Genomic DNA, 27,392 nt, shown 5'->3' on the forward strand with positions numbered 1-27,392 from the left:
AACATAATAATGGGACTAAATCCATATATATATATATATATATATATATATATATATTGTTATAACCCTGCCATGCGCACCGCCATCCAAGCTAGTGCAGAGGTGTGCACTATCAGACAACATAATAATGGGACTAAATCCATATATATAGATATATTGTTATAGCCCTGCCATGCACACCGCCATCCAAGCTAGTGCAGAAGGTGCGCACTATCAGAGACATGACTAGGAAGGATGCCGACATGAGAAAGAAGAGACTGAGCTAAAGGCAGATGTAGTTTTATGTACTTGTGATGTCCAGTGAATAAACAACGTGGCCTCGTCGAGTTGCCTCCCTCTCTCTTAAGTTATTACTATATATATTTATATCCACATCTCTCATTAAGTAGCATTTATTACCCTTATTTTGAAATTACAACAAAAAAAAAATTACCCCCAACAATTAATTGTATTATCATTTAATTTATTTTATTGATTCATATCTTTTCAGGTTCAATGAATAAATGTGCAAAGTTTTAATTTGATCCGTAAACGGGAAACGGGAGTACAAACATGTTCAAACTTTTTTGACCAGACAGAGTGAGCTGATCTAACAGCTATGTCAAAGAGACAGTGTTAGAGAAAAGAAGAAACAAGAGCATGAGATATAGGGAAAAAAAGAAAAAGAGAGAAAAAAAATTGAGCTTGAAAAAAGAGAGAGAGAGACGGATTCTAATTGAAACCTACAACAAAAAAGATTTGTAGAATTTGTAAGAACAATGGAACTAATAAGCCAAATATGTTTGCTAATATATTTTTTGTAAAACGGCCACCAACCGGTATCAGTTTGATATTTGCTTGGTAATCCACGTGTCTTTTCCCAAGCTGCAGCAAGAGTGACGTCATTCTCTCGGGCTTGTCCAATCGGGTGATGCATTTATCTACCGTCTGCATGACCCTCAGCGCATGCGCCTGGAGTGGGAAACATTGTTTCATTAATATACACTCTACAAATATGTCAAAATATTTTATTAGCAGTCATTCAGTGGAACAAACAAGAGAAATACAAAAAAAGAAAATACTTAAAAAAACAACAAAGCTTGTGTTAAACAACGACAATCCATAAACGAGACTTATTCAGCTTATACCACCACTTCAATCAAGTACTATTTTTTCCTTTTGAAAGCGATTAAGTCAGCTTGTACCGCCACTTCAGTCAAGTACTATTTCTTTCCTTTGGAAAGAGATTAATTCAGCTTGAACCACCACTTTAATCAAGTACTATTTCTTTCCCTTGTTTGAGGTACCAAACTAAGTAATTTATTACCAACAGTTAATTAACTAATTGGTTAATTTTCGTTATTGTTTCTTGTGTTGTCAGGTAAAAGAGATATTTGTTCAAAATTTCAGCTTGATCCGAGATTGGGTGTCCGAGAAATAACGTGAACAAACTTTTGGCCAGACAGACAGACAGACAGGGTGAGTTAATATAAGCTTTGTAAAAAAGGCGGCCATTTGTTATTTCACTTCCTATTAACTCACTATAAACCTAACCTTAATTGTTAATTATTCAATCGAAATGAAACTTCAACCATAAACTCATGCTGCTTGACGAAACTTAAATTATTATTTCAAAAGATGACATCATTAATTATTCATGATAATTATTTTATTGTTTATGCCTAGTGATTTATCTATGTGACAATTATATTGTATTTTTCTAATTACTAAGTATCAGTAATTTGACTGATACCCCTTTCGCATATGACCATCCCCATGCAGAACTAAGATATTATATTTCTTACATTTTAAGCTTTTTTTCAACTCATTCTGTCTGTCTGTCTGTCTGTCTGGTACACGTTATTTCCCCCACTTCCCTATTCTCAGATCAAGTTGAAATTTGATACAATTATTTATTGTACCCACTAGCGGATCCAGAACTTGTCAATTTTTTTTCAAACTCTGATATTAACTTTATGTAAACCCTAAGCCATGATATTCTCGCGTTCTGAGATGCACAAACGCATTGCCCTGACGTCTGCAGCTCACTATCCATCCAATTAAAAAGACAGGTCAAAGTAAGTAGAGTTAAGTGAAGTGGGTGCATGGGCGTCTTTTACAGCTAAGGGCTCTGGGGGAGCGCAGCAAGTTCCCAGATGGTTTCGCGTTGTTTCTTTTAGATGCACATACGCATTTTCCTGACGTCTAATGATGATGATGATATTATGATGATGATGCTAATGATGATGCTGATGTTGATGCTAATGATGTTGATGCTGATGTTGATGCTAATGATGATGCTAATGTTGATGATGCTGATGTTGATGCTAATGATGATGATGATGATAATGATGCTAATGATGAAGCTGCTGATGGTGATGTTGATGCTAATGATGATGATGCTGATGTTGAAGCTAATTATAAGGATGCTAATGATGATGATGCTGATGGTGATGTTGATGCTAATGATGCTGATGTTAATGATGATGCTACTGATGGTGATGCTAATGATGATGCTAATGCTGATGCTAATGATGATGATGCTGATGGTGATGCTAATGATGATGCTAATGCTGATGATAATGGTGATGATTGACAGCCCTAGTTATATTGTGTGTGATGAACTCGAGTGTCTGCCAACTGAAACAGTTCAGATGAGAAACTAGACTCTTATCTAGCTCACCTTCAACACAGCGCTACGCTCCAAATCTTGCACGGACTTGTCTTTAAAAGCAAGAAATGAGTCGATGGATTCAGGATGAGTGTTAAATAGACTGAAGCAAAAGAAAAAAAAAAGGAATACAGGTAAGCAGTTAGCTTGTTAAATTTTCAAATCATAAATCTTTTCGTGTATATTTTTTTTAAAAAATATCCCTAATGTCTGTTTCATGTTTTCTGTCTGTCCGTCAGTAGTGAGTTCTTCTCCTTTTGTACCTTAATTTCTTTCTCATGTTTTTTTGGCTTAGAAGTCCATGTATCATATTTACATCGTATGTAAGTTGTTTACATAGACGTAGCTTCAACCCTAACAGTGACATTTATCATCTCAACGCGCGCCCTCCCGCAGGTAGCCCAGCTTTAATCTTGTCAAACCACCAACAAACCCCTAACTCCCCACGGCACAGTTTAACAGTAATGGCAAAAGTCATCTGTTACGCCGTCCCCCACTGCTTTGATCCCTCCCGTCTCAACATTCCCTTACAACTGATGCAAAACTCTATCCTGGCGGCTGGCCATTTATTCTACTGGGTTATCTCTCAAAACAGCGAACTCTTCCGCTCCCAGAGGAGCAATAAGCCCTGTCACCACGATCAAGTTCCAGTTTTAAAAAAAATGTTTTCTGAAAATGTTTTCCACTTGGAATAGAAATCCCATCAGGTTGTGTTTGCTTTTATTTGTGTAGTCAATGACAAAGCCATGATGGAAGTCCCTTGCGAGGAATCACTCCGATTAACCTATTAGTTAACCCATTTGTTACGCTAACTTCTTTTCTCTTTCTGCTCTTTGGAAACAGTTGCAGTAATGTGTATTGACATCGTATGATTGATTGAGACACATCTCTTTGGTGTCTGGAGGGTTAAAAATACGTAGCAGAAAGTAGAGCAAAATGTAGCGGAGGCTCTAAAAGTTATTTCATTTAGAGTACTTCGGTTTTCTAAATGCGCATGAATAAACAAAGAATCATGCAGATATTAAAAAAACACTAGCAGAACAGATATACCGGTATCTAGATTGACCTTGAACTTGAGATCTTGTTGACCATTGTGGTAGCCGAACGACTCTTCATTTTCCCATCATGCAAATGTCTTGACCTCTACTATGCTTGAGTACTCCCATGTACCAATAGAATGGGTAGGTTATCGCTGGAACAGCTTGTCTATAACATCGCTCTCTTTCTCCCTCTTGCTTTCTCTCTCTTTCTACAGCTTTCTTTCTTTATACAGCTTTCTGTCTTGCTTTCTCTCTATAACTTTCTATCTCTCAATTTCTCTCTTCTATCTCTTTCTCTCTCGCTGTTCTTCTCTCTCTCTCTTTATTTCTATCTTTTTTCTCTCTCACTTCTTTTGTCTCGTTTTATCTGCTTTCTGTCTCTCTCTATCTCTCGCCTTCTCTCTCTCCTATCTACTAATTTCTCTCTCTCTCTTTTTCTATCGCATTCTCTTTCTCCTATCTACTACTTTCTCTCACATTCTCTCTCTCCTATCTACCACTTTCTCTCTCTCTCCTTCTCGCTCTCCTATCAACTACTTACTCTCTCTCTCTCTCTCTCGCTCTCTCTCTATGTCCGTCTGTCTCTCTTCCCTTTAATCTTGGCGGATAATAAAATGTTTATGTGTGTTTGGAAGAGTGTCACAAAAAACAAAAGGTCAATGGCAATACGCCACTTTTATGAATGTATATCAGAAAATATTGATGAGAGGTCAGTTAGGGCTTTTGCAGTTATATTATAGTTCATTATTGAAATTTTTATGATTCAATCGCAATCATGTTTTTCTATTAAATGAAACGTTATTGAACTGTAGTCAAGTCATTTACCGAGTTACAAAGAGAGAAATCATACACAATTAGTCGCCATATTTGCATTCTATAATTGATAATTATTATTTATTCTAAACTATTTGACGCTTGGTGGCTGAGTGGTAAAACGCTTTGTTTCCGAACCGGAGTTCCTGGGTTCAAACATCGGTGAAGACTGGGACTTTGAATTTTAGGATCTTTAGGGCGCCTAAAGATCCTAAAAATTCAAAGTTATACACTCTCACATATTTTTCAAATTGATCTCTTGATACATCGATCATTGATGATCAGTTTGAATTTACTATTAAACCCGAAAGATTTGAAAGTGTTTCATCAATTTGAATTTACTATTAAACCCTAAAGATTTGAAAGTGTTTCATCAATTTGAATTTACTATTAAACCCTAAAGATTTGAAAGTGTTTTATCAGTTTGAATTTACTATTAAACCCTAAAGATTTGAAAGTGTTTTATCAGTTTGAATTTACTATTAAACCCTCAAGATTTGAAGGTGTTTTATCAGTTTGAATTTACTATTAAACCCTAAAGATTTGAAAGTGTTTTATCAGTTTGAATTTACTATTAAACCCTCAAGATTTGAAGGTGTTTTATCAGTTTGAATTTACTATTAAACCCTCAAGATTTGACGGTGTTTTATCAGTTTGAATTTACTATTAAACCCTCAAGATTTGACGTTTTTTTTTAATCTGTTTGCAATTTTCAGTCTGTTACACGAGAAATAATGGATCTATAATTAGGACCGGATTTGACTTTATGCAGCCCTAAGCTTTTTGACATATGGGTGCCCCCTTGCGGCACCAAGCTATTTGACATATGGGGGCCCCTTGAAATCAACAAAAGACAATTTTTCTTAGCTCTTCAAAATAATTGAAAATATACATGTATCATTTTTTGTTAAGGCTTCCCAAACAAGCGAGGGTTCTAAACTGTAGCATCTGTTGTTTCTACGTCAGTGAAACACTGTCTGTATAAGTAGCACAGGTTATTTTAAGCTTAGTTTCATAGTGAGGTCTGACCTATTTTCTTGTCACGGGTTCGATTATAGTAGTCTCATTATAGAGACAATCTATATATGGTTTTCCATTAAACTTAATGTCATTGTCAAGCTTGATAATGGCAATGAAATAGCGAACTCTAATTTATACATTTTTTTTTATGGCTTGGGGAGATGGAAAAAAAGGAGAAGGGGAGTGAAGAGCGTTACTGTGTTAATGGAAGTGCTTTAGTAGATCTAGGTTAGCTCAAGGTAATTCTTGTAGCCGTGGGTTCAAACCTAGCCAGCCGCATACTTTGTAAGCTGTCAATACTGCTGTGATATTTTTTTCATCGTGGGTATCATTTTGCTCAAGGCCTCTTTTGTGGGCTTTCTTTGTTAACTTTTGAGGGCTTTCTTTCTTTGTCTCTTTCGTGGGCTTTCTTTCTTTGCCTCTTTTGAGGGCTTTCTGCCTTTTTTTTTCTTTATTAAACATTCAATTTTTTCATTTTACAGTACATACAAATGAATTGAATAACAGTTTTAAGAATGATTAATGTACACAGAAAATGCGTATTTCATTCAATTGTTAAAGATAACTTTAACTACTTAAGACTTGGTCCGTCTTGTGAAGGCTGGTCTCTGAGTGTATGTCACTGACGATTTACTAGAAATCTTGTCTTAGAATTCTAACATGATAAATAGTTTATATATTTTTTTATTTTTTGCATCCATACTTTGTACATTTTTTTTAAATTAGTGAATGATGCCCTAGTATTTAATTTAACATTTTACTAGTTCAAACAGAGGCGTAGTGATGGGGAGGGGCAAGGGGGCACGATATCCTCAGCGGGGTGCCACACACAGCCTATATTTCTATGTGATGTTCATGGAGGGGGACACCAGTAATGTAGCTTGCCCCGGGGGGACGTTATACTCACTACGCCTCTGATTTTGACATCTGTAGCATATACTGGTGTAGTTTGCTCTCTAATTCAAACATAGGCTTAAATATAGTTTCTAAAAAAGTTTCCCCTTTCAGACTTTGCAATCTATGGCGCAGATGATGTTAAGGTCACCTGTTTCTATGGTCAACGGGTAACGAGCAGGGTGTCATGTGGCCAGCACAACGACCAACCGCCTTTACTTTCTCCAACATAAGCCAGGTACCCATTAGAGTTGGGTGGACTCGGGAGCGCCCCCTAAAAAATCACGAATCTCACAGAGATTCGAACCCAGGACCCCAGGTTCGGAAGCCAATATCTAAATCTTTCAGCCACCGCGCCCCCCAACGTATAGTTAGGTCTAGGGATACTTGTAATTAAGAGTTATGTCAACCATCTCTGTAGATCTAGTGCACTCACCCAATAAACGTCTCTACACCGACCTCTGTCACGTGTTTCTTGATAATAACCCATGACTCTTTGAGTAGTTGCCCTTGTTCTTCAGTTAACGGAACTGGTGCTAAAAATAGATCATAACATAATTCATCACTCGTATCAAAAAGGTAGAGAGATAAGGCTAGTGTTTTTTTTTGTAAAAGCAAAAAAAAAAAATAGGTGCCGGTACTCAGTGATGGATTGCCTAACTTTTAACTACTAATAAATTAATGACAAAACGTTAAAATAAAAGAAAAGTAATAATTTTTTCCCCACATTGAAAAAGGTGCCGATACGCCGTACCAGTGCGTACCGTCACAAAAAAAAACAACAACCACTGAATAAGCCTATCACTCACCGTTAAGCCACACCCAGATGAGCAGGCGCCAGAATGCACTCACCTTTGTCGGATACATCCACCTGGTCCTCGGGTAAGACAAACACAGGTGTGTCTCTGTTATTGTTGAAAAACTCCTCGTCTTCATCGAGGGAGTCGGCCGAGCGCCCTTTTTGTACGCCCTTTCGGCCCAACTTGGCTAGCGAGGTCACCATGCGGCCAGCCAATGTCGTTTGACGCTTGGACTCCTAGAAAAGAGACAGTGAACTCTCTATCATTCAAAGTTTAGATAGTAAATAAAAATAAGTTTTGATACCAAAGATATTGAAGAGTTTCACACTAAAAGTTAATCTCAGTTGTCTTCTCTTTATTTACACTTGAATTTTAAAGATCTTATTTACATGCTATAGGACTTGAGTAATAAGATGCAGTAATAGGTTAAGAAGAGAAAGCGATATAAAGAAACGTGGTGACGGTATAATAAAATTTAAAGAGAAACGAAAATAAATGAGAAAAGAAAAAAAATCCAATTGTGAAAATCTGAGATCAACTTTATTCGAGAAATCCAGTACGGCTATAGGGGGGCGCAGTGGCTGAGTGGTTAAGCTCTTGGCTTTCGTACACTGGGGTCCTGGGTTCGAATCTCAGTGAAGACTGGGATTATGAATTTCGGGATTTTAAGGGCACTCAACTCTAATGGGTACCTGACTTTAGTTGGTGAAGGTAAAGGTGGTTGGTCATTGTGCTGGCCACATGACACGCTGCTCGTTAACCGTTGGCCATAGAAACAATTGGCCTTAACATCATCTGTCCCATAGATCGCAAGGTCTGAAAGGGAAATTTTACTTTACTTTTGGTACGGATATTGAATATGTGCATACAGTGTTTAAAAAAAATGTACCGTTTGTGAAGCCTTAAACTTTGTTTTAGTTTGAGTTTTGAGGCACATGGCTTAAATTAATTTTATATAGCCATAAATGTAACACTAATGGAGAAGAAAACATTTAAAAGAAGTTTGAAACATATTTGTTTAGAAGTTTGTATTGCCTGCTTAATGGGGATGTCAACGTGACATATAGATATTGGCCTATGGCAAACAGATTGTATGAATAGGTCTGAAAATAGCAAAGTATCAAGCCTGCTAAATGTACATGAATAGTTCTAAAAAAAAAGCGCAGAATCAAAATTGCTAAATAGGCGCATGTATATGAATAGTTCTGAAAATAGCACAGAATCAAGCCTGTTAAATAGGCGCATGTATATGAATAGTTCTGAAAATAGAACAGAATCAAGCCTGTTAAATAGGCGCATGTATATGAATAGTTCTGAAAATAGCACAGAATCAAGCCTGCTAAATAGGCGCATGTAAATGAATAGTTCTGAAAATAGCTCAGAATCAAGCCTGCTAAATAGGCGCATGTATATGAATAGTTCTGAAAATAGCACAGAATCAAGCCTGCTAAATAGACGCATGTAGATCTGAGATAAACCAAAACGTTGATTAGAGTTTAAATTAATCCCCGCACTGTATTTCAGAGTATGAACCAGTATTTCCAAAACTTTTTCCTTAACGGAACACTTTGCACATTCTGAGTATTTTTAGTTAATTATTCCAGTAATTAGGCCTCGCGGAGCACCAGGGTTCCTCGGAACATAGTTTGGGAAACACTGCTATAACGTATTAGTATGGTACAATTGAATGCGTAAAGTGGAGGCCCGAGTGTTTGTATGAAGGGCTGACAGTGAAAAACAAAATCTTGATCTCGCTGGGTCCACTTGATATGGAGTGTGTATGTGTGTGTTTCTATGGTAAAGGCGAGAAGAAGTTAGCGATTGGTTGGTGGCTATGCAGTTCCGGAAGGTTGTCTTTGACGGAAGTGGTAATGGAAGTAAGCACTCCAAAACCTATAAAATGCTTCCTAATGGCACGCCTCTCAAATAGCCTCTGGCAACCAGTCCAACTCCTGGCCTTCACGTGTGGCTCAGATATTGAGTCCGGCGGAACTGTTCTCACTAACAGGAGAAGGGGCAAAGGCGAGTAACTGGCGTCTTAACCAGTAAGCTTCGGGCAGGAGAGGCTCGTTAGCCATGGCTGGCTACCCACCTAAGAGAAGGAAAACTCTGAATTCAAACCTCTGTTGCCTTGCAGCTGTACCCAATCATGGGAAAGGCTTCGGGAGTCAACCCTGAGGAAAAACCTTCGACCCCGCTGACCCCAAACTGTATCGGCACTGCCGTTCCTTAGGATACATCAGCTGCGTGGAGAGGGAGGAACTGATGTGTGGGCGACATCGTTCCGACAATAGCTAATACCCAGGCATTCATCTAACCGAGATGATCCATAGTCACTTCGGGACTGAAAGAGGCCATAGAAGGAGGCCATAGATGGAGGCCATAGAAGGAGGCCATAGAAGGAGGCCATAGAAGGAGGCCATATGCAGTATGCAAGCTAAGCGGCACTGTCGTAATCTGTCTCGGGTACTCCAAACCAGTCCAGGAATGTTAAGACGTGTTTTTGTAGTGAGTTAAATTTTGTTTAAAATACCATTTTATAGTCTAGCACATTTATTTTATTTCATCTCAGGTTGAATCTATTTATATTATAATAAAAATTATATTTAGCTTTGTTCACAAAAGATGTTATTTCAAGTTTTATAAGTTAAAATGTGATAGCCTACTTCTTCAGCGCTTTAGTTGTCTACCAGCAGTTTAGATCTACAACGACACCACTCAGGCACGGGCCCTTCATCGATCGCCTCTGTTTACCAGCCCTAAACGTCACGTCTAATTTAGACTTTAACCTCGCACTGGTTTTCTGCAGGCAGTCTTAATTAGTCACGAGCCTCTTTAAATCTTGACAACAATATCTATTCAAAACAAGTTAAACTTTTCTTATAACTCTAGATTTTTTACTGTATATGTGTATCTAGAGACGGATTAAGACCGTGAGTAATGTTTAAAATAGCCCAGTAATATTCAAATTATTTTAAATAAAATCCCAGATGTACAATAGAACGCGAAGAGCGGCGTGCCCTTATAGGTACAGGTTTCGTTGTTCGGTAAGATTTATGTTTGTTTTGGGACAGGGGAGACAATTCTGGCAAGTTTACTCTCTGAGTCTGTTTCCCAAATGCCCTGGGAGAAAACGTTAAAGTTGGATTGTCTAAAATAGAATATAATAAAGAGTATCTGTGTGTGTGTGTGTGTGTGTGAGAGAGAGAGGTGATGGTGGAGGGATGAGGCGGCTACTGAAGCGATGTATTGCCAATGAGAAAGTTCTCCCTCTCGGCCAGTCACTAACAATTAGAAAACCTTTCTTACCACCAAATTGTTTCGTATATTTCACATAGCAAGCTATTCCTTCAGAATTGTGAAGCACTGCAGCATTATTCAAACCTACCACTGAGTAGGAAGGAATGGAGGCGAGATGGATTCGAGCCGGTACCATCGAGACTACACTCCGGACCACACGGCCAAACAACAGCCATTCATGGGTGTCTGCTGTCTGAGTCACAGCTGACAGCACAAGTCATCTTAGATATTAAGCAGTTCTTTGTTGACTTAAATTTATTGAATAAGAGGACGAAGACTAAGATTTCGTTGGGGGGCTGGTCCCTTTACTGACCACACGACCTCCTCGTTAATCGTTGTCAGAAAATAAAAGAATCTTTTTTAAACCATTTGCTCTTTATAAAAAAGCAAAATATTTCTAAAACAATATACTTAAAAAAAAACAATAACAAAGTTTAAGGGGAATAACTACACATTTACAGCCATATATCTCATACTGTAATAGTTATTTTCCCTTTTTGGTTACTTATTATTGATTCATATGTTATCTTTGACAAAAGAAAAGTGTACAAAGTTTCAACTTGATCCGAGAATGGGAAGTGGAAGAAATAACGTGATCAAAATTTGTATCCGAGAGACAGACAGACAGACTTACAGAGTGACTTGATATAAGTTTTGTATTGATCATAAATAAACATACAGGTATTCTTGTTATTATTTAAATGATTTTTTAAACATGGGAAAAACCAGAGTCATCTCAAATCAGAAAGGTCCTATATTTACTAAAAATATCTGGGGTTAACCAAATTGAAACCTGTTGCCCTGCAGAAAATGGGATCCTCAAAGGCTGGATCACCATACCCAAAAATAATGACAGCTATCCAGAGAGCTGAAAAGGGCAGCCCCTCCCCCCAGATGGTTATGAGCAGGTTTAACAACCCAGTCATTTAAAAAATATTGTTAGGAAAACTAAACCACATCTGAAAATCAGGATCAGAATGGAGAGATGTGCTACTTCAGGCCAAGGCCCTCCATAAGCTGTAACGTCACTTGGACGGACGGACGGACGGACGGACGGATATTTTATTTACTTAGACATCTGCAGATCTGATTTGTCCAATTATTTATGAAGCTTACGAAGAGTAAAAGACAATGTTACCCCCGGCAAATTTCCAGGCTATTAACTCTCTCAAAGACAGTCCAAAGGATTTCCTAACCGACTCATCAAATTACGCCAGAAATAGAAATGTGCAATTATAGAATCAAAAACAAGAAGATTAAAAAACACAGATAAACTTAAGAAACCCCTAGAAAAAAAAAAAATTTTTCCCTTTAAAATAAACAATTAAGCGGAAGTTCCGTGCTGCTATTTTTAGTTGCTTCTTTTGGTCAGTGATTATCATTAGGTTTAGGGCAAAGCTTGAAAATATAGGCTTAGATTCCTAATCCTTAGAGGCCATTACGAATTATACTGTCTGATAGTGTAATCTGAAGCGAACAAATGTGATTAGAAGTTTTATCCACTATCAAGTCCTTAAGTTTTTGTGGCCTAAGCCCTAAGTTTATAAGCATGTTGCATGGCCTGCACAAGGGCTGATCACATGTAAATGTCCAACCTTGTCAACTGCTCCATTATTTGTATTTGTCTTAGTGCTACCGTTCTCTCTTCCAAACAAAGACTTGGTAGCAGGACCGGCATTAGGCCACTGCAACCTATGCGACCGCAGTGGGCCTTGCACTTTCATAAGCCCCGCGCTGATTCTAGGTGTAAATTATTAAATTAAATTAATCCGCTGCCTCATGATTTTCCAGGAATTCCTGGAAGTCTCCTGAAATTACAAAATATATGAAAAAGTCATGGAAATCTCCTGAAATTAGTAAAATCTCGTGAAAGCGCATACAAATCTCCTGAAAAATAGACAAAATTGTAATTTTGGGGTGTAATTCAATATGGAAAACCTCACTCCTACTCGCGATTAAAAAAAATTAGCATTGTCAGCGTTCATTTAATAAAAATGCAATGATGGCGAACCTTACTCAAAACAGGAAATTCCAATACTTCAGTAGTCACTGGCATAAAAATATAGTCGTACGCCAATCTCAATCTCCTGTACAATGCTCATGTAGTTTTCCAGAAATAGGGTGTTGAGGGTCAGGGATATCTGATATTGTGTTGATTGTTCTGGAGTAGAGGATACTTGTATCATTTTTCTGTCTTTAGGGGGTTCATTGGTTAGGTAGTATGTCTTTGATATTAAATAATATTTCTATTACTATTATTATATTTTTAGGTTAATCACTTTTCAATTGTTTATGATTTAATACTTGTGAATTATGATAACTTACAAATAAAAACATATAAAAAAAAGCCCACAAAAGAGGCAAGATGGCCCATAAAAGAGGCACATAAAGTCCAAAAAAGAGGCAAAGAAAAGAGGCCTAAGGCCCAAGGATTCCTATGATGATAAAGCTAAAACTGAATAGCGCAAATTCTGATTAGGGCTTCCATAGAAACTAAAGACAGTTTCTTTCAAAAGAAACCCAATTTCAGCTCTCTTGTGACCGCATGTATGATACATGTGTACGTACAATGTGTCTACAACAGAGAACAATAGACAACCCAATGAGCATCAAGTTTGAACAGTTTCCGAACAATGTTAACTTTAATTGTTGTGAAAACATGGAACTTACTGTTTTGTCTTATGTGTATCTGGCCATGTAATCTTCTACTGAATAAAAAAAATGCGATAATTTGCTAGTCGATAGTAAATCTAAGGCAGAGCTGAATGTTTATCGCTTTTTGTTGGAAAACTACCATCTACTGTTGATGGCTCGTAAAGTTAATTTGACCATGATTTTCTACTTAGTAAAGTATGAATACAACGCAAAGACGAATTTATTTTCTAATACAAAATCTTAATTTTCACTTATTATTATTGTTTTGTATATGCCGAGAATGAACGCATGTTGGTGTGAAATCATTCTGCAGCATTGAATGTCTTGAGATATGATACTGTCCCTTTGCAATCTCTTGTGTGACTATACAGGCCAATCTGTACACAGCTGCAGTCACAGGTAAGGCATCTGTAATCACCAGGCGCCGTTGCATTTTCACCCTTCCTTCTATTACTGTTGCAATCTGGGACCCTCCTTTTATGTTTGCTCTCCATGTGAATCTATCCAGTAACTTTTGTTCCCAGCAGCTTGTGTCGATTTTGAAGAGCTCCATTTTTGGTTTGGAATCACTTCGTTGTGAAAGTTAATGTGACCGTGATTTTGTACTTAGTAAAGTATGAATACAATGCAAAGACGAATTTATTTTCTAATACAAAATCTTAATTGGTATGCATAATTTATTTTTTTCGGAGAACAATGTTTCGCAAACAACAATCGACGCTCAGTCACAACCTCACTAAGTGGTCGACACCCAGCTCGGCATAGAATTGTTTTGATTGAGACCCGATCTCTATAACTGACTCCTAAAGTCCGTCTTAGCCATCTTTGTTGAGCCACATTTAGTCTTTTTTCAATGTCGGTAGATGACTCCCATGCTATTCATTGCACTTTATTAACAAAGCCCATTGAGTGGTAGAAAGTTACAACATTTCTTGGCTACGCTCTTGGAATTTGGTGACTGTTGTTTGTTTAGATTTCATAACGAAAAGGGAAGTTTTATTGACCAAACCATATACAAAATCTCAATAGTTGTTGTTGTTTTTTTAGAAGAAACTCAAAACCCCATTAGCAACACTCATAGAATTTAGTGACTGTAGTTTGCTTTAGAAAAATATTGAAGAGAGGTTTATTACCTCAAAACTATTTGTAGGGGGATTTCAAATTTAAAAACATCTGGAGGGGTTATAAACTTAAAGCCCTCTGGAGGATTCAGACTATAAACTCAACCCCGCCCCCCCCCCAAACGGCTACGCTCATAGAATTGTGAGTGTGTAATTTCCTTTTTTTTATTGAACAGGTGGTTTTTGGCTTTAAACCCCGCTGGGGAGGGGGGGGGGTTCAAGCAAAAAACCCTTATGGCTACGCTCATAGAATCTGGTGACTGATGTATGCTTTAGTCTTATATTAAAAGGGAGTTCTATCTTTTAAAAAATTCGAAGTTGTTTTAAAATCGAAATCCCCTTTAGCTATGCTTTTCAAATATGGGGATTGTCCTTTGCATTATTTTTTGTTTTATAGAAGAGGGGAGGTTTAACCTCAAAACTCCCTGGAAGGGGAATTAAAACTCAAAGCCCCCCTTGGATGCACTGGAGCAAGGGATGGTTAGATATTAAAATCTCACCTAAATTAAACAATAGATAAGCACAAAATCATCCACAATGTTCCACATACCCCCTTTGGGGGGAAGGGGTAGTTTTATTTCGCCCATGATGGCGATATCCATATCTTAAGATACTCAAGGCTTGCACAGATACAAAATCTTAATTTTCACTTATTATTATTGTTTTGTATATGCCGAGAATGAACGAATGTTGGTGTGAAATCATTCTGCAGCATTGAATGTCTCGAGATATGATCCAGTCCCTTTGCAATCTCTTGTGTGACTATACAGACCAATCTGTACACAGCTGCAGTCACAGGTAAGGCATCTGTAATCACCAGGCGCCGTTGCATTTTCACCCTTCTTTCTACTACTGTTGCAATCTGGGACCCTTCTTTATGTTTGCTCTCCATGTGAATCTATCCAGTAACTTTTGTTCCCAGCTGCTTGTGTCGATTTTGAAGAGCTCCATTTTTGGTTTGGAATCACTTCGTTGTGAAAGTTAATGTGACCGTGATTTTGTACTTAGTAAAGTATGAATACAATGCAAAGACGAATTTATTTTCTAATACAAAATCTTAATTGGTATGCATAATTTATTTTTTTCGGAGAACAATGTTCCGCAAACAACAATCGACGCTCAGTCACAACCTCACTAAGTGGTCGACACCCAGCTCGGCATAGAATTGTTTTGATTGAGACCCGATCTCTATAACTGACTCCTAAAGTCCGTCTTAGCCATCTTTGTTGAGCCACATTTAGTCTTTTTTCAATGTCGATATATGACTCCCATGCTATTCATTGCACTTTATTAATAAAGCCCATTGAGTGGTAGAAATTTACAACATTTCTTGGCTACGCTCTTGGAATTTGGTGACTGTTGTTTGTTTAGATTTTATAACGAAAAGGGAAGTTTTATTGACCAAACCATATACAAAATCTCAATAGTTGTTGTTGTTTTTTTAGAAGAAACTCAAAACCCCATTAGCAACACTCATAGAATTTAGTGACTGTAGTTTGCTTTAGAAAAATATTGAAGAGAGGTTTATTACCTCAAAACTATTTGTAGGGGGATTTCAAATTTAAAAACATCTGGAGGGGTTATAAACTTAAAGCCCTCTGGAGGAGGCAGACTATAAACTCAACCCCGCCCCCCCCCCCCAAACGGCTACGCTCATAGAATTGTGAGTGTGTAATTTCCTTTTTTTTATTGAACAGGTGGTTTTTGGCTTTAAACCCCGCTGGGGAGGGGGGGGGGTTCAAGCAAAAAACCCTTATGGCTACGCTCATAGAATCTGGTGACTGATGTATGCTTTAGTCTTATATTAAAGGGGAGTTCTATCTTTTAAAAAATTCGAAGTTGTTTTAAAATCGAAATCCCCTTTAGCTATGCTTTTCAAATATGGGGATTGTCCTTTGCATTATTTTTTGTTTTATAGAAGAGGGGAGGTTTAACCTCAAAACTCCCTGGAAGGGGAATTAAAACTCAATGCCCCCCTTGGACGCGCTGGGGCAAGGGATGGTTAGATATTAAAATCTCACCTAAATTAAACAATAGATAAGCACAAAATCATCCACAATGTTCCACACACCCCCCTTTGGGGGGAAGGGGTAGTTTTATTTCGCCCATGATGGCGATATCCATATCATAAGATACTCAAGGCTAGCACAGACGTTCAGGAAAAAGAGAGAGTGGCAGACAGAGAGACGACGGAAAGATAAAATAAAAGAATGGATGGAAGGACCTGTCATTGAAGGGGATTGTAACCAAGGCAAAGGACGGAGATAGGGACGGTCAATGGATCTTGTGTGGTGCCTCAACAGTTCAACAGGCAAATGCCGAAAAGGAATGGGTAATGATGAAGATGAACCAGTAGGTTCAGTCGAATGTGTGGATGTGTAACATTAAAAAAGGAAGGCCATACTGGTTTGTGTGGTATGCCCAATAAGAATTTAGTAAGTTTCATAAATATAGCAGCAAGAAGCCTCGGGAACTAAGAGAAGCCAATACATTTAACTGTGATGTCAGGAGAAATCCTCCCTCTAGATAAATATAGAAAACAACATTCCATTGGACAAACAAAACTTTAAGCTTTAAGTATATATAAATCATAAATGTTTTAACTATTTCCTAGTTTAGAAAGTTTGAATAAATTTGTAATTATGAGAAATTAAGATAAACAATGACATCGCTGTGTAGATAGGAGCCTATCAATTGAATCTTGCCCATAATCAGGCTTAAGATTTTGTTTGAATACAGTATATGTGAGAAAATCATTCACACAGTCAGAGGCGCATCCCTACTCAGACTGGGTCCCGCGCAATCCATTTCGCATAGGGCCCCGCAATTGGTAGGGACGGCTCTGCTTGGTAAGCCCGATTTCTTGACATGTATAATCTATTAATGAACAATAATGATGGAGTTCTTTGGTACTGTCGATAAAGGCGCAGGAATCAACACCAAAAGTGAATGAGAATATTATGTCACATGGACCATGATATTGCCCACAATGATAACTAATTAGAAATACTAGAAGTAAAAAAATAAAGTTTCCCTTCTCATAACTTACGATTTATAGGGCAGATGATGTCAAGGTTATCTGTTTCTTTTCCCCTCTGTTAGCGAGGGTGTCCTGTGGCCACCACAACGAGCAACCGCCTTTTCTTTTCACAACGAATGTCAGGTATCCATTAGAGCTGGGTGGACTCAGAGGTAACTTTATGATGCCAAAATTAAAAATCGCAGTTTTCACTAGGATTCGAACACGATTCGAAATCAGCTCTTTACCACATTGTCACTTTTGGGTAATTAATTTGATAAGGAAAAAGGGAAATACATTCTACATTATTGAGAGATATAATTTTAAATGTGGAGTTCTTCCCATAAGGTACTCTTTTTTTTTTTTTTTTTTTTTTTTTTTTTTTAAATAAAGCATGTAATCTTTACAGTGACAACATCGTCCAGTGTCCGAGACTGAGTGACCCAGTCTGCAGGTACACTTATCAACCGTTGAAAGTCTTCGACTTAGGCTTCTTAAGTTTTCTTCTGCTAGACCAGGGTTACTCAACCTGTGGATCGCGACCCCCTTGGGGGTCGATTGACAATTTGCCAGGTGTCGCCTAAGACCATCGAAAATATGGATTGTATTTGTTTACTCTTCTAGTGCTGTATGTGAGTGTCGAGGGGAGGGGGTCGCGGCAGAGTGGGGGGTTGTAAAAAGGGGTCGCCGAGAATAAAAGGTTGAGAAGCGCTGTGCTAGACGAACTTAAACATCAAGCACACGAATTCACCCGCACGTGACACACACGCACACATCTTCTGAAAAAAAATATCATCAGTTTGCAGTGAACAAAACACAGATCAAATTTAAACCATATAGGCCTATATATATATATATATATATCATGGGCGTAGCCGGGGCCCATTCCGAAATGAAATCCCCTCCTGCGGGGGGGGGGGGGGATGGAATTTAGTGACTGATTTTTTGCTGATTTTCTTTATTTTAGGAGATATTTTAATACTAAACCATCACTTGCCCCATAGCAGCCAAGGGGTTTTGAGTTGAAAACCCTCTACCAGGGGGTTTTGCAGTTAAATTCCTCTCGTCTATAAAACAAAACAAAAAAATGTAAACGACAATTTCCAAATTCCAAGAGCTTAGCTAAGGGAGTTTTTCATTTTAACATCCCCTCCGAAATTTACAATAAATTCCCCTTTTCAATATAAGACTATACATAGTCATAGGATTCTATGAGCAAGGTTTGAAGCTAAAAAATACCTCTTATATAAAAAAAATCAAATTACAGATTTAAAATTATATGAGCGTAGCCAGAAGGCATTTTGTGTTTAAACCCCCCTTCAGCGGGGTTTGTAGCTAAAAAAATAACACTTTAATATAAAAAAAAAGCAAATTGAACAATCAAAATTATATTAGCGTAGCCAAGCCAAGGTTTTTTTTTTTGGTTTAAACCCTCCTCCTCCAAATGGCTTTCCCTCCATATGTTTTTGAGTTTTAAATCCTCCTACAGAGAGTTTTAAGACTGAAAACCACTCTCTTTAATATTATTCTAAAGCAAACTAGTAAAGTTCCCCTTTCAGACCTGGTGGTCTATAGGGCAGATGATGTAAACGTCATCTGTTTCTGTGGCCTACGGTTAACAAGGGTGTCATGTGGCCAGCACAACGACCAACTGCCTTTACTTTTCCCTAACTAAGGTCAGGTACCCATTAGAGCTGGGTGGACTCAGAGGCGCCCGAAGATCCCGAAGTTAAAAATCCCAGTCTTCACCAGGATTCGAACCCCGGTCCCCGGTTCGGAAGCCAAGAGCTAACTAAATTCACCAAATTCTATGAGCGTAGCTAAGGGGGTTTTAATTTATAAAAAAAAAAAACTGCATAGATTTTTTAGTTTAAAACTCCCCCAACAGGTGATTTTGACGATAAAACTTCCCTTTTCGATATAAAACCTCAAGCAAACTACAGTCACCTAATTTCAAGAGCGTAGCCAAGAGAGGTTATAAATTTCTACCAGTGGCTGGGCTCCATTAATAAAGTGCAGTGAATAGTCACCTGCCGAAATTAAAAAAGACTAAATGTTGCTCAACAAAGATGGCTAAGACGGATTTTAGGAGTAATTTATAGAGATCGGGTCGCAATCAAAGAAATCCTGTGCCGAACTGGGAGTCGACCCCTTAGTAAGGTCGTGACAGATGACATAGAGACCATTACGAGGAAAGCGTAAACAGAGAAATCCTAGTATAACTTGGAGCCACAGTTTCATGGAGGACCTCAGATTAGGTGGGAAGAGCCTTCAGACATTGTTAGTGACAGTTTTTGTGTAATCGAAGTAAGAATAGCAGGTTAGGTTTTAGATATAAATCTTTTTAATAGCAGGATAATTCACTGTAGATACCTAACAATATGCATTTTGTTGGCTTTCAATACCGGAAATGGTGTTTGGCGGCGAACACCACTGTGGGAGCTCACAGCGCTCCCCCAGACCCCCTTGCTAGCAAGGACGAGAAGTCTACAATTTTTTCACTGACTCCAGGAAGAATTTATTCTAGAGTACAATACACGTCTTCCGAAAGAATGAAGGGTCAGGGGTCAGAATGTAATAAAGATTAATTGTGAAAACACACACACACACACACACACACACACATATATATATATATATATATATATATATATATATATATATATATATATATATATATACATACATACATACATACATACATACATACATACATACATACATACATACATACATACATACATACATACATACATACATACATAGAACCACCTACATTTTTTTCACATCAGAACCGTACACCTCATAATGAGAAAACATATGTTCTGGAAGCTCAAGATTGGAAACATTGACATTTCGGAGTGTCACCAGAGAATGCCGATCATGTCTTCAAAATTGCATTCTTCATCAAGAGGCCTAAAACAAGACACCGGCCACAAAACTCAAACATGAAATTTTTTTAATGATATAAGTTTGTGTAATAGTTTTTACAGTTTCTTGAACGGCTGATAAAATCAATAATTTGCCCATCGTGTGAGGTTTTCAGTATTTTACTATAAGTAAAGAGATATAGTAAAACGCTCACTAATCATCATTTTCTGAATGTCAGGTCAAAGAGAGATTTTGTGGGTGTATTTTGAACTTTATCTTTGAGTGTTTGAAAGTTTTGCAAACCTTTATCTTTTTATCAGAGTGGCATCGTCTCAAATGATTCTCCAGCTTAATTGTTTTTATAGCATCATAAAAAAGTGGCACATTAACACTCGCTTGTTTGACAAGGAAGTAATGAAGTTCAATTTCAAATACTTAACGCTGTACAGTCGACATTTCTTTTTGTTAAAGTTATAACTAGACAAAACTACACTACTTAAATATAGTTATTAAATTAAATAAAACAATGTTTCATTCAATCAGCAGGATAAAAATTATAAGGATTTCCTCAGGTACAAATCATAAGTGTGTGTATGAAAAATTTCTAAATTGTCAAAATTAAAGTCACGACATGATTCTTTATCGTAGAGCCCCGTGCACATCTCATAGACCCCCAAATTTCTTTTTAACTTTCGTAGTCCCCTTTGAAGTCTACGTAGACCCGTGGGGGTCTATATAGACCACTTTGGTATTTTGGTAATCACTGGTATACAAGGACTTCTTATGGTCCGACAGTTACGCTGGGCAGGGCACGTATCCCGTATTGGAGACAAACGAAGGTGGTCGACGTAACAGAGGTGCCCCACGGAAACGCTTCAGAGACCAGCTTAGGCGTCAACTTTGCTTAGCTGACATAGAAGAGAGCACCTGGTTGCATGCGGCCTCAGAACGAAACAGCTGGAGGTCACTCACGACGGCCGCGGGATACACATTTGAGAACAAACAAAATCCACTGCCGAGGACAGACGTAGACGACGAAAAGAAAATCTAAATCAACCACCGGCGGACAACGGTTATGCCTGCGCTGGATGTGGCAAAATATGTAGGGAAATACTGCATTCCTCACTAATCTTTGGACTCGAAGACAAGCCTTATTATAATTATTATTATTTATAGAATACTTTCTCTAAGTATATACACTACTACGTTTACTTCTCTCGAGTGTATTAGAAAACAAGGGCGGTAAGCAAAAGAGACAAATAATGTGATGGTGATTCGAAATAAGATTGAAGGAAACATAATTGCAGGTCGTGGCAAGCGTAACTAAGAGAAGTAATTAGAAATATCTAATTCGCTGCAACTCCTCATTATGTATGTCACAAGAATAGTTGCTCTTACAATTGTACTATTTCAAAGGGAAAATACAATGTATTAATTACAAGCGTAAAAGCTGACAAAACACAAACTGAATACACCGCCGGTGGAGAACGGCCTAGTCTACGCGAAAACTATGCAGGTCGCAACTGGGCTTGCCTAGGCTTGTGAAACACTGCACTCATCCTTAATCTTCAGAATCGAAGAAATCGTCATTAGTTATTATTTATCATGTGTCGTTTAGAAAGTGTTGAAGACGGTTGACCCATTACCTTGAGAGGCAATGAAGATTTTTCAGGACTTCCACAATGGCCAGCTTCTTGAAAGTCCGTCAGACTATCAGACGGGGACGGCTTAGATGGACTTTTCTGGAAAATATAAAATTAACAAGAAAAATGTTAAAAAATTTATAAAAAAAAAAGACAATACTTCCTTTATAAAACTTACAGAGCGATTGGTCTTCTCTGAACAAACATTGAATGTTAGATTAGAAAACATTGGAACATTTATTTTAAGCCACCCCTTCGCCTCTTCTACCAGACAAACAATCCAGGTTAAACGAAGGTATAGATCTACGATACTTTATAATATTACAATGAAGACGGCGCGACGGGTAGGGTTCGATCCCCGGACCATCAAGACTAGAGCACATACTAAACGATGTGCCAAATAAACATACCCACAAGCGAGAGGGGGGGGGGGGAGTGACACCAGAATTCACGGACCAAAAGTAGGTGTATGGAAAGGGATGGGGGGGTGATGATATAAGTGCCATCGTTCCAATGAAACGTAGTAGATAATAAATTGACTGCCTAAAAGTAGATGTGGGAAGCAACGAAATGGGGGCCGTTTCATTGGAAATATAAAAAAAGGAGAGAGAGAGAGGGGGGGGGGGGAGGCGTTCTGCCAGAAAACTAAGAGTGGAAAGATGCTAAGGCTGCAAATAAGAAAGTGTGTGTGTGTGTGTGAGAGTGAGAAACACAAAGGAATAGGATTACTGTCATGGGAGTAGCCAGGATTGTTTTTTATAATGGCGGGGGGGGGGGGTGAATTTTTCCCCACCCCGCCGCAATATATATATATATATATATATATATATATATATATATATATATATCAGGGGCGGACTGGCTATATGGGCAAACGGACAAATGCCCGGTGAGCCGGCACCAAATGGGCCGGTCTGATTGCGACCAAAAAAAAAAAAATTTCAATGCAGACTTTAAAAAAAAAAAAGTGACAGCAGGAAAACACAGATGTCCGAACATGTTTTATTGTTTTTTTAATTTTTGACAATAAATTTTGTTTGAAATTCAACAAGAATATCAAAATCTTTACACTATACAAACTGTCCTTATTATCATTTGCAAAAAAAAAATAATTACGCACTCAAAATGTTATGAGCGTAGCTAAGTGGGTTTCGACTCAGTTTTGAGTTTAAACCCCCTTCAGCGTGGTTTAGAGCTAAAAATACCTCTTCAATATGAAAAAAAAAGTAAATTATGCACTCAAAATGTTATGAGCGTAGCTAAATGGGTTTTGACGAAGTTTTGAGTTTTAAACCCCCTTCAGCGGGGTTTAGAGGTAAAAGAAATACCTCTTTAATATTAAAAAGGAAATTACATACTTTAAAATCTATGAGCGTAGCCAAAAAGGGTTTTGAGTTTAACCCCCCCCCCCCCCCCGCCCGCCAGCGGGGTTTGAAGCTAAAAAAAAATACATCTTCAATGTAAAAAAAAGCAAATTACACACTAAAATTTTTGGAGCGTAGCCAAGCCAATTGGGTGTTTTGAGTTTAAACCTCTCTCCTCCAGATGGTTTTGAGTTTAAAATTCCCCTACAGAGCGTTCTGAGGTGGAAAACCTCTCTCTTCAACATTATTCTAAATTATTCTAAAGCAAACTACAGTTACCAAATTCTATGACCGTAGCTAAATGGGGTTTTGAATTTTGATTTTTTAATTTAAAACCCCTATCAGATGATTTTGACAATAAAACTTCCCTTTTCGATATAAAATCTAAAGCAAACTACAGTCACCTAATTCCAAGAGCGTATTCAAGAGAGGTTACACATTTCTATTAAAGCCATTCTAAGCGGACATGGTTTCTACTCTGTTATCATTATGTTCATAACAATTTAATACACTGAATGACTACACAACACACATTTCATGAACACATTCTTACGGACGAGTTACAAGCACATGTAAACATAAGAACGACAACCGATACAGCATATAATATTCATAACATTCACCCCCATTCACTCTAGATACAATTAGTGTAAGTATATTTTTATTACGCGTATTTATCTTCATATTATCTCCATGTTAAACGAGACCTCTTGTAGTAGGATGTTTTGGTCAGAATTAAACACCAATGGAACGATGGCTCAACGCTGTTTAGATATTCAACTCTTTTGACGTGCACAAAGTGTACACTATTTAAAAACCATTTGAATCATGTTTTCCTTTTAACAAATATTATATAATTTTATAGATCATATACATTGCAATTAAAACAGATGTGTTTCTTGAAGAGAAAAGATAACTCTACAAATTTAGATTGAGCCTTTGAAGGTAGCAGCCGAGAAAATATATATGTAGGTTGTTAATTTCGTTCAATACGCCTGTATTTATCGCCCTTATCGCCCCCCTCCTCCCCCCCCCCCCCACACCTTTTAGATCCGCCTGTATGTTTGACGAGTCTTGCTTGGTGCCCCAAAGGTCCAACAGAGAGAGAGAGAGAGAGAGAGAGAGAGAGAGAGAGAGAGAGAATAGGTTCGTACCAATCAGTTTTAAAGTTCGTATTCGGTTCGGTTCGGTCGTAAATGAGTTTCGAGTTCGGTTCTTGCTCGGTTCGTGCTCGGTTCGTTTCCCATCACTAATTTATTAAACCTAACAAAATAAGAAATCAATAAAAAAAAAAACATAAACAATTACTAATTAATTTATTCGCAATTAGATCTAACTATTTTGTTTGATATTGATAATCATATTATTGTCAACAACTTTTTTTTTAATTATCGAAAAAGGGAGATAAATTATTGAGAGATGAAATTTAAATATTATATAATCTTAATTGTTCTTTTTTTTCGTCTCTATTTTTTTGGGTTTTCATTACAAGTTTATTCGGATTGACGCAACTATGAAATTGTGAAAACAAATAATATATATATACTTAAAATAAAAAACTTTTTTGTTTTCATTGTAATGTGTTGTATGTAATATATCTAGAGGGAGGATTTATTCTCCTGACATTCATACAAATTATTTAATTACCCTTGCAAGCATTGTGGGCAGACTGAAGCTCGCGACCACCCCATATTTGGGGGCCTCGGAGGCATATGAGAACTGGGTACGCGCTATCCCCTACCTACGAACTTGTGAGCATATTACTGTCAATGTAGTGTTGTGATTGTATTACAGGTATATGATATGGAATATTCCAAAGAAACATACATTTCTTAACATGAGTTTATCGTCTCAGAAAATACAAGAAGCTGACCTGTTTCCATCTTTAAGACACTATTGCCTGCCTTCTGTATTTCATATGTCTTCATATTTATTTTGTTATTCGTTTGTTATCTCAAAGGAATAGGAGTTTCTTTCTCGTTTTCATTTCAACTTGATTAGAAAATGGCAAGTGCTGAAGTGACCAACAAGGAAAAGAAGCTAGAGCCTAGAGCCCCCAAATAGCTTTGGCTCCCAAAAAATGGCTCCACAGATTCTTCTTCTTCTTCGCTCCTCCGGTGATTATTTCAATCATTTTGAAGAAAGCAGTGGGAACTTATGTTGTTTACAAGGGGCCCCATATCTCAAAAAGCTTAGGGCCTTTTCAATTCTAAATCCGGTCCAGGATAAAGACCCTGTAATGTCGATGATTATTGCCAATTTATTTTGCTTTTAAATAATTTATTTATTACTATTTTTTATTAATAATAATATCTTTTTTAAAAAGGAGGATTTCTTCTGCTGACATTCTAACAGATATTTCTATTACCCTATAGACATCTGTGGAGAATGTTAACTTAGCTGTTAGTTAGATATTTATTGCGATGGTAGATTCCGTCTCACTCTATATGCTTCTAGCAGACCTCCAAGATCTCTCGAAGTCTATGCTAACTGAGTTTTGTTTTTCACATGTAAGACCAACAACAACCTTGTACAGACAGACAGTTTATCAGATGAGTCATGCTAACATTCAGATTACAAAATTGTTTTTGTAAATGTCAAGTGAGACAGTGATTTCTCATTTAGGAGGAGGGAGTGAGGACAGAACACTTCCTGGACTTGTGTGTTCCTTTACTGATGAGACATGTTCCACCTACCCAGAATTCCTGCACTAAGCTCCTTCTGAGGACAATGAAAAAGTTGGCTGGTTAGTTACTTTTAGTGCATGAAATTTGACGCCGTTAGGCGTCTTGCAACAATACTGTAAATTTCTAAAAGTCACGACGCTTATTTGGAATACCCTAATGTTACGAGCAGATGAGACTCTTAATTATTCACCAACAGACTCATCTTTAATAGATTATGAAGACTTTAATCTTGATTATTGATGATATTGTTAGCTCAAGATTGTAGTTGTGTGTAGTTCAATGTTATCTGTGAGTTCGGACTAAACACATCCAACTGAACAAAGTAAAAGGAGATAATGAATAACTCCTGAGAGTAAATTGAACAATAACTTTATTAAATAATAAGGGCACAGTCTGCGTCGTCTCTAATATATAATCCGGTGACAGATATAGCTTTACCAACGACTCATTTTCTTGCCTATTTTTGGTAAATATTCCCATCGATCCTCCAATCTCTAGGCGTAATTTAACAATTTTTTATTCGCGGCTCAAACCAAGAATGCAGCTATATTTGTTGTATAATCCGTTAATATGTTGTTATTTTTCAAAACAGCCACACTTTACAAATCAAATATGTGGCTTATTATCAGGTTCCACAAAAAATTAAAGATCTAATCACTTTTCCTGGTAGATTCTAAATTTGTAGTTCATTTGTAGTTTCCTCGGCTCTCCCTTTTTGTAAAACTACACATTTTAAACTATGTCATGGTACCAATACATCATAGAAAATCCAGGGCTCTAACGTATGTAAAGATACATTTTTCACCTTATTTTTTTTTTGTTCGAAAAATAAAAATAAAAAAGTGGAGGGGGGGATTTTCTACACTTTGTACCGACGTTTCGGCGGGCCGGATGAAACCACGTCGCGGCCGGATCTGGCCCGCGGGTCGTATTTTGGGCATCTCTGGTATCATAGTTGTGACAGGTGGGGAAATGTGACGTGTGTTTGGCACGTTTTATGTCTAGGGGATGATTATTTTTAATGCTATCACACCCCCACTTATCAGCATATGAATCGGGAGCAGACACGCAACGAGACAAAGCAATGAAAGATAGATACAAAAGTTAAAATAAAGGATATTTATTTACATAAATATACATATAATAATAAAAAGGGGGAGGGTTTGCATCTATCTCTAGTATATTCTATGTTTAATCATCACTCTTGCACATGATAAGAGAGTATGTCACTTTGTCCTCTGACTTAGCTGGTTGTCCTGTTGATGTCGCAGCTGGCTGTGTCCTGACTTGAGGTTCTGCAGCTGGAGGTGGCGCTCTAGCGGATAGAGGGACGCCGGCGATATAGTTCTTGTGGAGTCTCAGTCCCAAGTTCTAGTATCTGTAGTGGGCACAGTAAGGCGGGTGGCCGGATACCGTGGGCACAAGGTTACTGCGGGCAGAGCTGATCTGCCGTGGGCAGCGTAGTTGACAGGATATGTCCAGTGAGTTGCAGAGGGTTGGCGTAGCTATGACGTC

General features: G+C 37.7%; 1 protein-coding gene across 5 annotated transcripts in view; it reads right to left on the reverse strand.

Annotated features, from left to right (window-relative positions):
- LOC106069096 (uncharacterized) overlaps positions 1-27,392 on the reverse strand; it is a 115,424-nt gene that overhangs the window by 5,673 nt on the left and 82,359 nt on the right. For all 5 annotated transcript variants that reach the window (XM_056008607.1, XM_056008610.1, XM_056008611.1 and 2 more), the window contains 5 exons: positions 21,830-21,925; positions 7,270-7,453; positions 6,854-6,953; positions 2,663-2,753; positions 817-951 (listed from right to left, as the gene is read on the reverse strand). In XM_056008607.1, the coding sequence (XP_055864582.1) occupies positions 817-951; positions 2,663-2,753; positions 6,854-6,953; positions 7,270-7,453; positions 21,830-21,925 (606 nt within the window). The remainder of the gene's footprint in view (positions 1-816; positions 952-2,662; positions 2,754-6,853; positions 6,954-7,269; positions 7,454-21,829; positions 21,926-27,392) is intronic.

Source organism: Biomphalaria glabrata, chromosome 13 (genome assembly GCF_947242115.1).
Source record: "Biomphalaria glabrata chromosome 13, xgBioGlab47.1, whole genome shotgun sequence".
Classification (NCBI taxonomy): domain Eukaryota; kingdom Metazoa; phylum Mollusca; class Gastropoda; family Planorbidae; genus Biomphalaria; species Biomphalaria glabrata.